We start from the raw sequence: 16,438 nt of genomic DNA on the forward strand, positions 1-16,438 counted from the left end.
GTACTGTAACTGTGTGCTAGGCAAGCTAATGTTAGCATGTATTAGCAACAGTAGCTAACTTCATTTCCAACCTAATGACTGTCTTATTCATCTGAAGGTACAGAGATTTTTACGTAAAGCAAGAAAAAAAGAAAAAAAAAAAAGAAATGCATGACCCCTTGTAACATATAAGGCTTAAGTTGGCCAGCTTCACTTTAATCTCTCACTTACTTTGTTTATAAAAGATTTTCCCATTAAAAAAAAAAAAAACCTTTTGAAGCAACAACTGTTAACATTATCATCTAATTCACTCAGCGATGCCGTAAGCAACTTCCTGTTAAATTCAGTGTATGCCCTTTGACTCTGTACGGGTACTCGTCATGTGATTCGTGCTTCTGGAAGAGTTTTGTTTTTAGCAAAAATCCAGTATTTTGCTGTAGCTTATTTCTGGTCAAAAAAAGCAGTCTCTGCAACTGTTGATGCTGTCGGTATCATCGTAAAGAGGAACTAATGAGTTTTCAACGGAAGCTCAGAGATGATGATCTGATAGTCAAAATAGAAATTCTGCTTTTTAAGAGTCAGAGAAACATTACTACCTAATGCCATGATGTCAGGGAGTCCTAGTCTACTAGCCCTTGAGGAGAATCCACCACGATATGCACTGAAACAAGTTGGAAAAAGGATGAAAAACAAGTGTGCTGTGGAATTGCTACAGTTTTGAAAATCAGCGAGGTGCTACAGCCATAGCGCAGCTGAGATTAGAGTTATATCAGAGATTTAAGCAGAAGAAGATTTAAAACATGAAGTAACATCTGTGGGGGTGGATTTATAATGAATTCAAATATACTGGTCAAGAAGTGGCTGCTCATGAGACATTTGGAGTCCCATGAATGACACTGGTCTACGAGTCAAATGCTTCCAGAATAAAAGTAGTGAAATTTTACCACATGTGAGTCTCTGATCCAGACTAATCCAGTCCTAAATGCTGGCTGGCTGACGTTTTACAGATACAGTCTGGGCTCAAAATGTGAAATTAGAGAATTAATGATAGAATGAGTTTAAGTCCAAAGGAATATTAGTGTCAGATCTACCAGATCTACTTTAAAACACTGTCTGTACATGACAATACATGGACTGGACAGGTTCTATCAGTGGAACATTTATGAATCTATTGGATAAATGTGCATAAACCAATATGAATGTGGAAGAACACTTGATCATATACCTGGAAAACATCAGCAAACCAGCACTTTGGTCATTTGTTTTTAATTAATCTGATTAAAATATGTAACATTTAGGACATTGAATCTCTGAGGCAGATCATTTCTAAAAAAAAAAAAAAAAAAAAAAAAATTGTAGACCAGTGTAATTCTTTGTCTCAATAGTAAAATTGTAAAATCACATGAATATCAGACCCTCTGCGGTGTTCATATGTGTCTCCTCTAATTGTGTAGAACTGAAAGTAAGAAAGGAAGTTGTTTATCCAAAATATATGCAAAGTTACAAACCTTGAGGTACTAACTTCAAGACAAGACCCTGCCTCGTATGAACAAGGTCCACCCTATTAAAAAAAAATACAAATAGTGTCAGACTCTGGAGTCTTTGAAAGAGTTTCTCAAGAATGAAGGCGTTCTTTAAAATTCTCTTTCAGACTCAGAATAAGAATCAAACAGCTGTGTGTCTGTGGATCGCAGCCACTGCAGTTGGTTTAAGTCTCATCTGAAGGGACACAGTCTTGTCTCAGTGGGACGCTGCTCTTCCCTGTTGTGTGGAATTCGGTTGTGTTTGTTTTTTTTTTTACTGGGCAGCAGGTGTGGTAGGTGTAGTTGGCACATTCGGCGTGGCCGGGCTGGTGGGAGTTTGCGGTGAGCTCTGGTAGGAGCGTAGGAGAACTTTGTGCTTGGTGGCCACCTCCTCTCGCCTTCGTTGCTGGTCGGCCAAGAATTCCTTGAGACGTGTAGTTGTAAAGGTGAGAGTCTGCCTACGAAGGCGCATCAGGTAGGCATCCTGAAGCCACGAGTTATTATAGCAGTCCTTAATGGATGGACGGGCCCTGTGGAGGAGCACACAGCATGATATTATACGAAAATTTTAACCCTTTGATGCATGAATTATGATGACCTTAGTCAAGATTTTTTTCCTGTGTTTTTATTCCTCTTTAGGCATGAAAAAAACAATGTGATTGAAATTTTTTATGAACCTCTTTTTTATGGAGTAACAAAAATGTCCACTCAGCTGGACACTATGCGTTTAAGTTTGAAGAAAAGAAATATGAATTTAAAACACAATATCAGAAAGTGATAAACTGTGTGAAAACTATGAAATAATTTTTTTAGATGCAGCTAATGTATGTTTTCTCACATTTGACATACTCTAATACGTGTTATTACTCACTTCATGGAGTAATATAAAAAAAAAATTACACTCTAATGACAAATAGCAGTTGATTTAGACTCAAACATATTACTGGAGATCAGGTTTATCTACAACAGTAAAGTTCCAGTAATTGTATGAATTGCAGTGTATGAGATGATGCATAAGCATCCACTGTGTTGTCTAAGATGCAACTAAAACAACAAAACCCATGAATAAACAAGAAAACAGCTGTATAACAACTGTCCACTGTAGTGACCACTATGCATGAAAGGGTTAAAACAGTGGGGATACGTACAGGTGACATGGATACCATTACCCTCATGTCATAACTGTCTAAGTCAGGGGTCTCAAACATGTGGCTCGGGGGCCAAATGCGGCCCGCCAAAGGTTCCAATCCGGCCCCTGGGATGAATTTGCAAAGTGCAAAAATTCCAGATTCATTTTAGTTCAGGTTCCACATATAGACCAATATGATCTGAAGTAAAATATCCGACAAAAAAATAATGACTCCATATTTTCTTCTCAGTTTGATGTGAAGAAAATATTACATTATGTCTATAAATAATGACAACTTCAAATTTTTGTCTTTGTTTTAGTACAAAAAATAACATTCAATTATGAAAATATTTACATTTACACACTATCCTGTAACAATAAAATGTGAATAAACTGAACAAATATGAACAACCTGAAATGTCTAAAGAAAATTAGGCACAATTTTAATAGTTTTCTGCCTGTTATTCAGTAGTTAGTGTCTTTGTAGATCTGATCCATAATGCACATGTAGAAATGATAAGTTGAGCCAGAATATTGTTAAAATTGCACTTATTTTTCTGAAGAAATTTCATTTTTTTCAGGTTATTCATATCTTTTTTGTTTGGATAGTTTATAAAAGTAAATATTTTCATAATTTAATGGGGGGGGGGGGGGGTTGCATTATACAAAGACAAAAATTTGGAGTTGTCATTATTTATAGGTTATTCTGTTATTATTTTACTGGTCCGGCCCACTGGAGATCAAATCAGGCTGAATGTGGCCCCTGAAAGAAAATGAGTTTGAGACCCCTGGTCTAAGTCATACATTACATCAGTGGTTCTAACCTTTTTTGGCTCCTGACCCCATTTTAACATCACAAATTTCTGGCCACCCCAGACAGAATTTTTTTTGCTAAAATGTGTTGGTTTTTGATCATGTAATAATTTGCTATACTATGTTGCAAATAAACAATAATTTTAGAGGACACTTAGGCTATATAATGTATATTATTATGGATTTGAGAGATAAACAGTACCACAGTGCTTCAGTTTCAGCTTCAGTTTATCATGTCTTTTATGTATTGTGATTGTCTCTCTCAACTCACCATATATAACATATATATTATAATTACTAGATATATACTATAATTCCTGGGTCTTAGGAGGTTATTATTATCATTATTATTATTATTATTATTATTATTATTATTATTATTATTATTATTATTATTAATAATAATATACTCTAACAACTGTGTGCTAACATTAATTTACATCATAATTAATTAAATCTATATTATTCATTGTGCTGTTTACTTCTTTCGAACATTCAGAACTATTAATACATACATTTGTAATTGTTTTGTTTGGAATATGTTAATCTGATCGTGTGATATAGAATTACCAAAATCAGAAGGTTATTTGAAAATTGTAAATACACTGTCATCCCCATAGGGAAATTCACTCTCTGCATTTGAGCAACATTAGAACCCTGCAGATCTGAAATATTTGTCAAGGAAACTGGTGAGAGAGTTCACCTAGCATACATGTGTTTTGATGTTGCATGGACCCGGAAAAAACCAGCAACAATGTGCCGGACCGGCCTGTTGTACCAGGTTTTGCTTGATAGGATTAGTCAGGTGGTTAGTTCTGATTGGACAGTGGCTGTTCTTGGGAGGGTCTTAGCAAAGGGTCAGCTGTCTAGGAATTTTACCTAAGTAATAGAAGAATAGTTAGCTTACCAAGGGTAGCTACAGAGGATCTTTTTAAGAAACAGAGAGGCACTTTGGGACACATTCTGGTAGAGTTTTGACAGATCAAACTTTGCTGCCTGGATTCTGGCTTCAGTCTCCTGAGGATCATTTTCCATGAATGGCGACCTGCCGCTCAACCTGGAAAACATACCCGAACATTGGACAAACAGTGAGATGTCTGAAGCGCTGAGACGACTGAAAATACTGAAGACAAATTTGTGCTCATAAGGCCGGTTTCATCGAAGGAAACTGTTTCTATTTAAGGAGGATTTGCTGGGTGGAAGCTGTGAAAAAAGTACTCACATGATGAAAGTCAGAACGCCCACGCTCCAGATGTCAGCTGGAGGGCCCACCACATCCCCCTTCAACATCTCTGGAGCTGCAAGAAAAAAGGAAGAGGAAATATACAGCCTTCAGTACCTTTAAACATCCACATCACAAAGTACAGTTAGTATCTCTGATAGTGTTTGTGGAATTGTTTGATGCTGACATGTGCATACGTAGTTCAGAGACTCAATAACACTTCTCAGTTCTCACATTCAGTGAACACCCACAGGCAAAACAGTTACATAAAAGAATCCGAACCAATGGGATTACAGATCAGCATCAGAGAGATGAGCCAACTAAACAATGGTGACTTTTGAAAGGCTTGAAATGCCCTCATTTGCTTATCAATAAACCATCACGGTAAAGAATGTTTACATTTTCATGACTAATGCATACAATATTGTAAACATCAAATACATTAAAGGTGCGGGAGACTTTTGAGACCAATTTTTCATCAAATCTGTCAAACCTCAGTCATAACCTAAGTATCATGAATCTGTGAGTCTTTCTGTGATTACCCACCTGAATCTCTTGCATCATGGTGAACAATTTCGAAATGTCATCCACCCTTAAAAAACCATATGTTTACAAACAGAGCTGGGAGGCATTTCGGGCATCTCTGCCGCTGTCAGGAGGCTGCGCGAACCTCCCTTTCCCACAATACACGTTACGACAAAATTCCAAAGATGCCCGAGTTACCTCCCAGCTCTGTTTGTAAACACACGGTTTGCTTATGGTGGATGGCACTAAGAAATTGTTCACAGTAATGCAAGAGATTCAATTGAGTAATCACAGAAAGACTTATGGATACGTGATACTGAGGATATGACTGAGGTTTGACAGATTTGATGAAAAATTGGTCACGAAAGTCTTCCGCACCTTTAGTGGTTCTGAACTGGTTTGGCTTCAGGACCCTCTATCACCCCTCAATGACAAGACTAAACCCAAACTGATAAGTTAAACTTCTCAAATGTGTTTAATAAAAGATGGTGTGTTTTGAACCTGAGATAATCTGTTGGACTAAACCTGTAGTCCAACGGCATATTCAAAGACATTAATTGACATTTGTTTGACCTTTCAAGGTCAAAGGTCAAAGGTCATGGTATCAAATGAAAGCCCATATGTGACTTCCTATCTATTGCCAATAGTAATTATATCAATAACTTTGGTTCGAATCCTGGCTCCAACTGTCCACATGTTGAAGTGTCCTTGGGCAAGACACCTAAATTGCTCCCAGTAGAGCCTGGCAGCAGCCGCCTACTGGTGTATGAACGTGTGTGTGAATGGGTGAATGTGAGGAATTGTAAAGCGCTTTGGGCATCATTAAGGTGTAGAAAATGCACTATATAAGTTCAGTCCATTTACCATTTCTTTTCACATTATAGCACTTTGAAATGTGTCCCATTATAAACCAATGGGGATTTTAACAATTTCAAAATTCATAAAAAAAAATCAAAAAACAGTATTTCCCAATTCTTTAAACAAGCTGAGTTGACCTTACCCCAAAGATGTTCCACAACAAATATCAAGTTATTCTGACTGAAGGTTTCAGAGAACATTTTTGAAAAATTGTTTAAGGATGGACGACAACTGATACCAATAGTCCATCAGACCTTTGACGAAAAACACAGAACACAAGTTTAATGATAAATATTCCCTTTAACATTCTATCCACGTCACTTATATGCAGTGACATTGACTTAGGTGAATTCACATCTTTTGAATATCTGGCTGTTGAATTCAAAACACAATTATCTCTGTTTGTAATCACAGTATACAGACCACCTAAACATTCTTCACTGTTCTTTCAGGAATTCTCAGAGCTGATCTCACTAAGTATCACTAGATGTGAAAGACTAATAATACACGGGGACTTAAATATTCATATTAATAAGAAAAATGACCCCAAGGCTTTGGAGCTTATGAACTTAGTGGACAGCTTTGGACTAGAACAGCATGTAAAGGATCCCACACACCAACTTGGTAACACCCTTGACTTAGTGATAACAGCAAGAGTTAATATCGACAAGGTTACAGTAACCGAAGTGCCCATATCTGACCATCACTGTGTGTACTTTGACGCCAGCCTGATGTTAACAGAGACCAGAAAACAGGCTGTAATCAAAAAACGGGTATTAGATGACAGAGCTGAAGAAAAGTTTATGAACATAATGCGAACAGTGGTGCCTAACAACCTAGACTGCTCTTTAAATTCCATGGTGGACAATTTTAACAATGCACTATCATCTGCTTTGGATGCTGTTGCTCCGTTAAGGGTTAAAAGGAAGTCGAAGGTCAGAATTTCCCCATGGCTAGGCAGCAGCACTGTTAGTCAAAACAAACAAACCTGTCGGAGAGCTGAGAGAAAATGGAGAAAAACCAAACTTACAGTTGACTATGATGCATATAAACTTGCAATTACCACCTATAATCAATCCATTCGAGTTGCAAGAAAAGATTACTTCTCCAAAATTATCACAGAGAATGCTGGAAATTCCAAAATATTATTCTCCACTATCGACAAGCTGCTCAACACCCCCCCCCCACCCCACTACAGCCCTCCACATCCAAGTGCGAGGAGCTTGCAGTGTTCTTCAAGGACAAAATAAGTTCAATCAGACCCAGCATTAATTCCACCACATTAACAGATGCTGTCTGCAGTCCCTGTACTGTGACCATGGGAAAATTCACCTGCATAACATCAGCAGAACTCTACCGAACTGTCAGGGAATGTAACTCCTCAACCTCATGTGTCGATCCAATTCCCACTGCATTCTTTAAGAGAATATTTGACAGCGTCTCAGATCATTTACTCCAAATCATAAACAAAACTCTTCATACTGGTATCTTTCCAGATGCCTTCAAAACAGCTGTCATCAAACCCTTACTAAAGAAACCTAACCTTGACAGTAACGCTATGACCAGTTTTCGTCCTATATCTAATCTCCCGTTCATAGGCAAAGTACTGGAAAAGATAGTCTCTGCTCAAATAAATCACTATCTCAAAGAGAATAACATCTAAGAGGAATTCCAATCAGGCTTCAGGGCTGATTGGAATAGCACTGAGACCGCCCTCACCAAAATAATCAGTGACCTCAGGCTCAACTCTGATGCCAACAAGGTCTCAATCCTGGTCCTCCTTGACCTAAGTGCTGCATTTGATACAATTGACCATGACATCCTGATTAATCGGCTAGAAAAGCTCATAGGTCTCTCTGACAGTGTACTACAGTGGTTCAAAACGTATATTAAGGGAAGACAGTACTACGTCAGGCTTGGAGATCACGTGTCAAATACACATGATACATGCTATGGGGTTCCACAAGGGAGCTGCCTGGGTCCACTACTATTCTCCTTATATATGCTACCACTTGGAGTTATCATCAGAAAACATAATGTTAGCTTCCATAGCTACGCGGACGACACACAAATATACATCTCCGCAGAACCCAATGACGTGACAGCCATCCATTCCATTACAACTGCCTCACAGCAATGAATCAATGGATGTGCAGGAACTTTCTGAAACTGAATGAGGAAAAAACTGAAATCCTGCTTGTTGGCCCAAAAGCAAAAAGGGAAATGCTGATGAGTAGGATGGGCAAACTCACTTCCTGGATCAAACCAGAAGTGACAAGTCTGGGAGTCATTATAGACTCAGACTTAAACTTTAAGTCCCACATAAAGAAAGTCACTAAAACGTCATTCTTCCACCTCAGAAACATAGCCAAAGTAATGCCGGTTATAAATCGAAAGGATGCTGAAAAACTGGTCCATGCTTTTATCTCCAGCAGACTGGACTACTGTAATGCACTCCTTACAGGTCTCCCAAAAAGCAGCACAGACAGACTTCAGCTAATTCAGAACTCTGCAGCTACGTTATTAACCAAAACCAAGAAGAGAGAGCACATTACTCCAGTGTTGGTTTCCCTGCACTGGCTACCGGTAACCTACAGAATTGATTTTAAGATACTACTCCTCACGTATAAAGCTCTAAATGGAACCGGACCAAGTTACATTGCAAACTCACTGATCAATTATGTACAAACTAGAACACTGAGGTCATCAAACGCAGGGTTACTAGCGACTCCCAGAAATATTACAAAGAAAATGGGAGACGCAGCCTTTACTAACTATGCACCAGAGTTATGGAATACAATTCCAAAAGACATTAGAGAAGCCAGTTCACTGAATATATTTAAAACCAAATTAAAAACATTTTTATTCTCATTAGCCTTTGAAAGGAGATAAAAATGGGGTCACAATTCAGGAACCAGGAATGTGCGGTTTTTCATTTTTATTTTATTTTATTGTATTTCTGTTTTTATTTTTTATTTTACTGTATTTCAAATTTCATCTTATTTCTTGCACTTCAAAAATTCTATGTATAATCAAATATTTTAATGTGCGTTTATTTTATTGTATTTCTCTCACATTTCATCTTATTTCTTGCACTTCAAAAATTCTATGCATAATCAAATATTTTAATGTGTGCTGTTTTTATATTTATTTTTATTTTATTGTATTTCTAATCAAATCTAAATGTATTTTAATATTGTATTTTTTTCAATCAATGTGAAGCACTTTGGGCTACAATTTCTGTATGAAAGGTGCTATACAAATAAAGTTTATTGTTATTATTATTATTATTATTATTATTATTATTATTATTATTATTATTATTATTTAACACTAAATTAGGTCCATTTGAATCAAAACTTAAAAGTGAACTCAGTTAAAAATTCAAAGTTTATTCAGTCACTTATTGAAGAATTAAACCCACTGAGGCTTTAGTCCAATGGAGGAAAAACCAGATCTGATGGAATGGGTGTCAGACCTGAGTCTAAGCATGATACTAATATAAAGTTTTAGGTCTTCTTTTATGGTGTTAAATGTCTGGTGTTAATTATCATTACAGTGCATTACCACCCCCTACTGTTGGGGAGTGTGAATGGACGGGGCTCAGCTCCATAAAAAATAAAACACAGGATTGTTTTAATAGCATTATTTTAACCCAGACAAACGCCCACGACCCACTGAATATGGGTTTACGACCCACTTTTGGGTCGTGACCCACCAGTTGAGAACCACTGATCTAGTTCATTCATATGCAAAATAACTTACACATGTACTCCAGTGTTCCGATCGGAGGGCTGAACTGCTTGAGGAAGAGAGGATTAAAGGTCTGAGCGCTGCCAAAGTCAATGATTTTAATGACATTCATGTAGGTGACGATGATGTTTTCTGGTTTGATGTCCAGGTGGAGGATCCTCCGTGTGTGGAGGTAGTCCAGACCCTGAAGGATCTGCGTCACGTAGGCCACCACATCATCCTCCGAATATCGGAACCTCACAAAGAAAAAAAACAACGGCTTGTTCAATGATGATGAAATATTAGAGGAAACAAGAAAATCTGATCTATCTCAAGAATAAAGACATCACAATACAAGTCTAAATATCTTTACCGTAATACTGGAAGGTGTCAGAGCGTCAGTCTGTCTGTCTGTCTGTCTGTCTGACTGACTGTGTATCTGAGCGGTTCTGAGAAATTGAGACATTTTAACTGGCCGATTCGGTTCTTACAGCTGAGGAGTAGTCCCATCTCAACATAAAATATCTTTTTTCTTTAAAATTCCTTTTTTTTAAAGTCAGGAGGGACTAATTTAATTGACATTGCTGAGCAGTTGCCAGGGGGAGGGACAGGAAGCAGCCTTACACGTCAAGAGACAATGGGCGGGATCAGTTACTCAGTTGCATAGCAACACAAAATGTCACAATCCCGTCAACGCTTTGGCGGTGACTGCTGGACAAATGCTGAACAGCATGCGTGAATACACAACAAATATCTGTGCTGGGGACCGGGATATTGCCCCTCAGGGTCGGGATGTGGATTTTAACCCCGTCCCCCCCTTTTCACATCCCACCCGCGGTAATGACAATGATGAAGTCCAGGGTCTAGAACCCATGGTTCCCCATGGGTCAACACACTAGTTATGACAATAATGTCATAATATTTCAAGAAAAGCTGTAACATTATGAGGAATACAGTCATAATGAAAAAATGTATTACTATGCAATAAAAAAAAATATTAGGTGAAAAAATAAAGACTTAAATTAAATCAAACATAAAAAATAATGTATAATGGGAAAAAAGTTGCTTTATGAGAAGTGAGATCATATTGTAACGTTAAAGGGATTACAAGAATTATAATCATTCATAAATATATATATATATATATATATGATGAATAAGTGTGAAAAATATTGTTTGTATTTATGAAATTATGTTATATGGGAATAGCATTAAGTCATAATAATAAAGTCAAAATATTAAAAGAATGAAGTCATAATACATGAGAAACAAATGTCATAACATTTGGATAAAAAGGTGTGAATAAGGTTGAAATATATTGTAATATTTTGTGAAAATGGCTATGATTTTTTGAGAATAAGGTGTTTGGGATAAAAAGGTATTTGTGATCCTTGTGGAGCAGACTGTCTTAGACATAAAATCCAAACTTTAATCGTGTAATATAAGACAATATTATAATTGAATAAAATACTGTATTGTATATATTTTTTCAGTGTGACTTTATTACTAATAGTTGTTTATTTCTTGGTAACAGGCCATGTGGTGGTGATAGAACATGAGCGCAGATGGCGGTGTGGTCCTGTACCGGTCTATGAGGCTGTAGAGCAGCTCCTTCCCACTGCAGTACTCAGAGATCAGGACCAGGTAGCGCGGTGTGACGTAGGCCTCATGCAGAGCCATGATCCGCTCATGGTGAAGGGACTTGAGGATGTCGTACTCCTGTAGCACCGCCTGCTTGTTCTCCGCCTCATATGGAACTATCTTAGCCATGAAGAGGTTCCCTGTGGCGTTCTCCCGACACTCACGGATCACGCCGAAGCGCCCCCTGTAGGAAAAGGACAGGGACCTCAATGAAAGACTCAGAGCAAGGGGACTAATATTCAGCTGGAAAAACAGGGTCTGAATCAGGATCAAACACATTTAAATACCTTTGACTTTTGAACCACAGACTCAGAGGACCTCATCCTGAGCTTTGGAAAACACTGACCACCCACCATTTACTGATGTTTTATAAACCAAACTACGAGTCGAGAAATGGATAAGGTAATTAACTGATTAATAGTCATTTGCAGCCTAAGTTTGAAGATTCACATTTTATCACGTTTTAATGTAAAGTCAAACATATAGTTCTTGTCCTTTTAGCTACCTTGCTTTTTCATCCATGAAAGTATAAGGTTTTTGGGGAACTCCCTGGCGCAGAGACCCCTCTCCTGCCTTTCCTAACGGCGTCCTGCGTCCTGAAGGCGTTACCCTTCCTGATGGGGTGGTCCATCCCGATGATGTACTGCGGCTATCCCCACTTTGCAACACAGGCGTCAGGCTCTGCACCACTACCACAGGTGAAGAAACGGTCGCCGTGGTAACAGAGGGTGCGCTGGTTGTTGGCGTGGGAGTGGCCTGAGAGGGTGGAGTGACTCGAGCGGATGCGGCCGGTACATACATGGGAACAGAAGAAATGGGTTTCCCGATGGCAGGGCCAGGGGCAGCGGCGGCAGGAGACGGGGGTCTGGTGGTCACGGTGCTGGAGACTACGTTTGCGGGACTCTGAGGCTTGGGCGGGACAACAGGGGGAGGAGCCAGCTTGGTTGGGGGTTTGCTCACACTGATGCTGAGGGTGGACTTGGATTTGGCCGTTGTGGTCGTCTGAGCAGCAGCTGCTTCAGAGGGAGCTGTGGTGGTCGGTGGAGGGGTGCTGACCTGTACGGGGGGTTTGGCAGCTGTTGGAGACACAGGTTTGGCTACAGACGGAGCAGGGGCGACCACAGGGGCCACAGCAGGGGCGACAACAGGGGCCACAGGAGGGGTCACAGCAGGGGTCACAGCAGGGGCCACAGCCGGGGCCGGAACAGGCTGGGATGTCGTCACCGAGGTGGATTTGGCTGGAGCAGGTTTCATCGGGGGGACTGTCATGGACGACTTCACCACCACGGGGGCAGGAGCAGAACTCGTTGGAACAGTTTTGACCACAACAGTAGCACTTGATTTAGCTGGTTCTGTGGATGACAAGGACAACATTTAATAAGAACCTACGTCAAATACTACATCAAGAGTTTCTATTTCTACATATTAAACCTCAGAGGCAAGGACCTCTGGTACCAGCACATTTGTTCTTAAATGGCACATATTCATCATTTAAGAGAAGGTGGTCATTTTGACAAAATGGTTGTAAATTTCATTAATTAATTTCATTAATTTTGGTCTGCAAACTCTGTACATGTCATCATTTTTGGATCATATACACTGACAGCTGTGAACGTGGACCATGAGAAATCATTTACAATAAACAATAAACCATTTTAATTCTTTTTTCATTAAAAGTGTCAATTTACCAAAAGTAATTGATTAATTGTATGATTAAAACAAGGATAAGTCATTAAAACATTCAAAAGACTTAAAATTCTTGTTAGAGATTTATTTAAAAACTAGAAAAGCACTCGGAGAGTGCAGACCTCCGCCAAGGCAGATCTGCCCCCCCCTCAATCATTTGTTCCTTGTGCCAGTATCAACATTTCCTGAAAATTTCATGAAAATCCATCCATAACTTTTTGAGTTATCTTGCTAACTAACCAACCAACAAACAAACTAACCCTGGCAAAAACATAACCTCCCTGGCGGAGGTAAAAAAACAAAAACTGTTGTGACATTACATCATAGATGTCTCTGTTCTGTGTTGCAGAGATATGAAGTGACTTTCCCAGCCATGGGTCAACATGTCACGAATGATTGAATATGACTGAATACATCATAACTAAGTAGTGAAAATCAACGGCTTGGCTGTGTTGTAGATAAAAAATAACTTACTATACTTACTAAATAATATACATAACATCTTACTAACTGTTAAGCTAATGGAGCTATAGACTGTTGCAGTGACCTGTGATGATTAGAAGACACCGTGAGTGTCTAATGGAGGAAACCTATTGGTATAATAACCCACATGTCCATAAATAATGAGCTTTAAGTTTTTAATGAGTGAGTGTAGAAATGTAGTATTTAAGTTTTTTGGGGTGGTTCTGGTAGTCATGGCTACCTTCTGGATTTTGACTTCCACCTATTATTGATCATTTGGAATATCAATATTACATAGAACCTTGAGGCCTTTTACGCTGGAATAAAAAATGGAGGTAAAGAGAATAGAGCTGCAACCAATTAATCGACTCAAAGTGATCAAAAAAAATCATTCAACCACAATTCTCCTGAATCAAAACTTTGTTTCTTTCATTTCTCTGCAGTTAAACATTGGTTCCACTGTTGTGTTTCCCACGGATGCTTATTGTGACGCACAAAGAAGCTTCAATTCAGGAAAACTGCAATAGAATATTTCCCTTCAATCAATTCAAGTTGATTAATCGAATCGGGAATTTTTGCATTGGCTTCAAGCACCTAGTCAATTAATCGGTTGCAGCTCTAAAAGAGAATAAAAGGAAGTGTGCTCTGAGCGTCTGTAGAAATATGCTGGTTCAACACAGACAATCTGCTCCCTCTGTAGATAAAAACGGCTCATTCTAAGACAAGGACAGCACAAAAATGATTATTTTTAGGTGACTATACATCAATCAAAGCATAGTTCTGAAAACTATATTTAATTTTTTCTGTTCAATCCCTCTGAATTTTACATGATATACTTTTAACTATACGGGCATAAAAATTAACTTACATAGACCATTCAATTAATTTCTTAATTTGTTGCTTTTAAAACAAGTGTTTGGATTATTTATTTTCACTGCACCGCTGTAGTTCCACATTCACATATATTTCTCCTGATACGTATATGAAATATGTACAGTGAAATATTTCATGTGAGAGCTCTGATTAAAGACAATACAAACCTGACATATCTATCTGTACAACTTCTGACAAGTTGCTGTAGGGACCTTGCCCAGCTTTATTAACACATGCCACCCGGAACCTAAAGGCACCTCCTGCTGGCAAGTCTACCACATTGTAATAACAGTCAGCAACCCCCGTGGCCACGATCAACCAGTTGGTCTCACCTGAGGGGGAACAACAGTATGAATGTACAAACCAAGGTATTTTATTTTGTAAAAACAAGCTAACAATACATGACAATACTGATTGACAGACCCTCTGCTCTCCTCTCCAGAGAGTATGTGCATGGTGCCATGGTATCTGAGGGCCTCCACAGGACCAAGGCTGTGTTATTGTACTTCTGAGGAACCTCAGGAGTACCCGGTCGATTAGGAAGACCTGCAAAAGCAAGTGTAACATGATAACACTGATATGAAGCTTATATCTATGCAAAAACATTCACTGACCTTAAAACAATTTACTGCTTTTTAACTACCGTACTTTCCGGACTATAAGCCGCTACTTTTTTCCCACGCAGTGAATCCTGCGGCTTATACAACGATGCGGCTCAAGTATAGATTTTTACGGGCTAACGGCCTCTAGGGGGCACTCTAGCAGGAAGCACAAAAGCGAGACAGACAGGTGGAAGAGGTGATGAAGAGGAGAAGTTTTAATCTTAACTTTTAACAATCATTTTGCACAAACTCATCATGGAAAACACACGAAGAAATGCATATGACGCAGCTTTTAAGTTCAAACCAATTGATGTGTCTGTCCAAGAAGGAAATAGAGCTGCAGCACAGAAGTCTCTATCTCTATCGCGCTCTCTTTTCTCCTCCTTTACTTTCTCTCTTTAACCCTAACTGGTCAAGGCAGACGGCCATCTTCCAGGAGTCTGGGTCTGCTCGAGGTTTCTGCTTTAAAGGGAAGTTTTTCCTCGCCACTGTCACCAGTCACAAGTGTTTGTTCCTGGAGGATTCTGTTGGGTTTCTGTAAATTGGCTTAGAGTCTGGTTTTGACCAACTCTATATGTAAAGTGCCATGAGATAACGTTTGTTATGATATGGCGCTATATAAATAAAATTTGATTGATTGATTGATTGAAGTGGCAATGAGAGCAACAACGGAAGAGAGACTGAGAAGGTGTGTGACGGAGCCTTTCTAAGGCTGTTCAACTCCAACACTGAAGAAGATGACTGCAGTGGTTTCAATGAGCAGAAGGAAGATGAAGATAGAGACCAATGACTTTTCTGGGTTTTTGACCCAGCTGTGTTCCTGCTGTTTTACTGCTGTGTTTCAGGCACTGTTTGGAAAAAAGCTGTTAAGATATGGAAATAAATATTTAAATAATCTTTCTGTTTACCATCTTTCTGTGTAAATATCTCATGTTACAACGTGGATACCTGCAGCTTAGAGTCAGGTGCGGCCTATAGTCCAGAAAATACGGTAAAAGGAAGGAATGTCTGATTTCTTACGAGCAAGAGAGATTGTGCAGGAGCTGGACACTGTCGCCAGTGGATTTTTAGCAACACATTCATAAACTCCTGCATCCTTCTTGGTGGTCTGCATGATCATCAGCAGCTGTCGGCCATCAGGACAGGCAATCATGTTCATTCTGGCATCGATCTCCAGAGGCTTCTTATCTGAAGAATAATATGTGCACATTTAAAGGTGAAAGTTTTAGTTTACATGTGTAATCAAACAGTTGGAAGTAGTGATAATGACGTTCATTTTGTCTTCTGTTAATGGAATTATACTTTTCTTTTTTTCTTTTGTTCGGACAAGGTACAGTTTTTAGATGTTACCTGCCTGACAGTTTCGACTGTGACTCCAGTCACAGATGCTTCT

At 38.9% G+C, this 16,438-nt stretch overlaps 1 protein-coding gene across 1 annotated transcript in view; it reads right to left on the reverse strand.

Annotated features, from left to right (window-relative positions):
• Positions 1 to 1,357: 1,357 nt before the first annotated feature.
• Positions 1,358 to 16,438, reverse strand: part of spegb (striated muscle enriched protein kinase b) — a 62,191-nt gene continuing 47,110 nt past the window's right edge. The window contains exons 30-38 of the mRNA XM_030125093.1: positions 16,066 to 16,233; positions 14,867 to 14,989; positions 14,611 to 14,775; positions 11,928 to 12,774; positions 11,367 to 11,606; positions 9,815 to 10,038; positions 4,667 to 4,742; positions 4,352 to 4,501; positions 1,358 to 2,032 (exon numbers count right to left, since the gene is read on the reverse strand). Coding sequence (XP_029980953.1) covers positions 1,777 to 2,032; positions 4,352 to 4,501; positions 4,667 to 4,742; positions 9,815 to 10,038; positions 11,367 to 11,606; positions 11,928 to 12,774; positions 14,611 to 14,775; positions 14,867 to 14,989; positions 16,066 to 16,233 — 2,249 coding nt within the window. The 3' untranslated portion in view covers positions 1,358 to 1,776. The remainder of the gene's footprint in view (positions 2,033 to 4,351; positions 4,502 to 4,666; positions 4,743 to 9,814; positions 10,039 to 11,366; positions 11,607 to 11,927; positions 12,775 to 14,610; positions 14,776 to 14,866; positions 14,990 to 16,065; positions 16,234 to 16,438) is intronic.

This window comes from Sphaeramia orbicularis, chromosome 21 (assembly GCF_902148855.1).
Source record: "Sphaeramia orbicularis chromosome 21, fSphaOr1.1, whole genome shotgun sequence".
NCBI classification, from domain to species: domain Eukaryota; kingdom Metazoa; phylum Chordata; class Actinopteri; order Kurtiformes; family Apogonidae; genus Sphaeramia; species Sphaeramia orbicularis.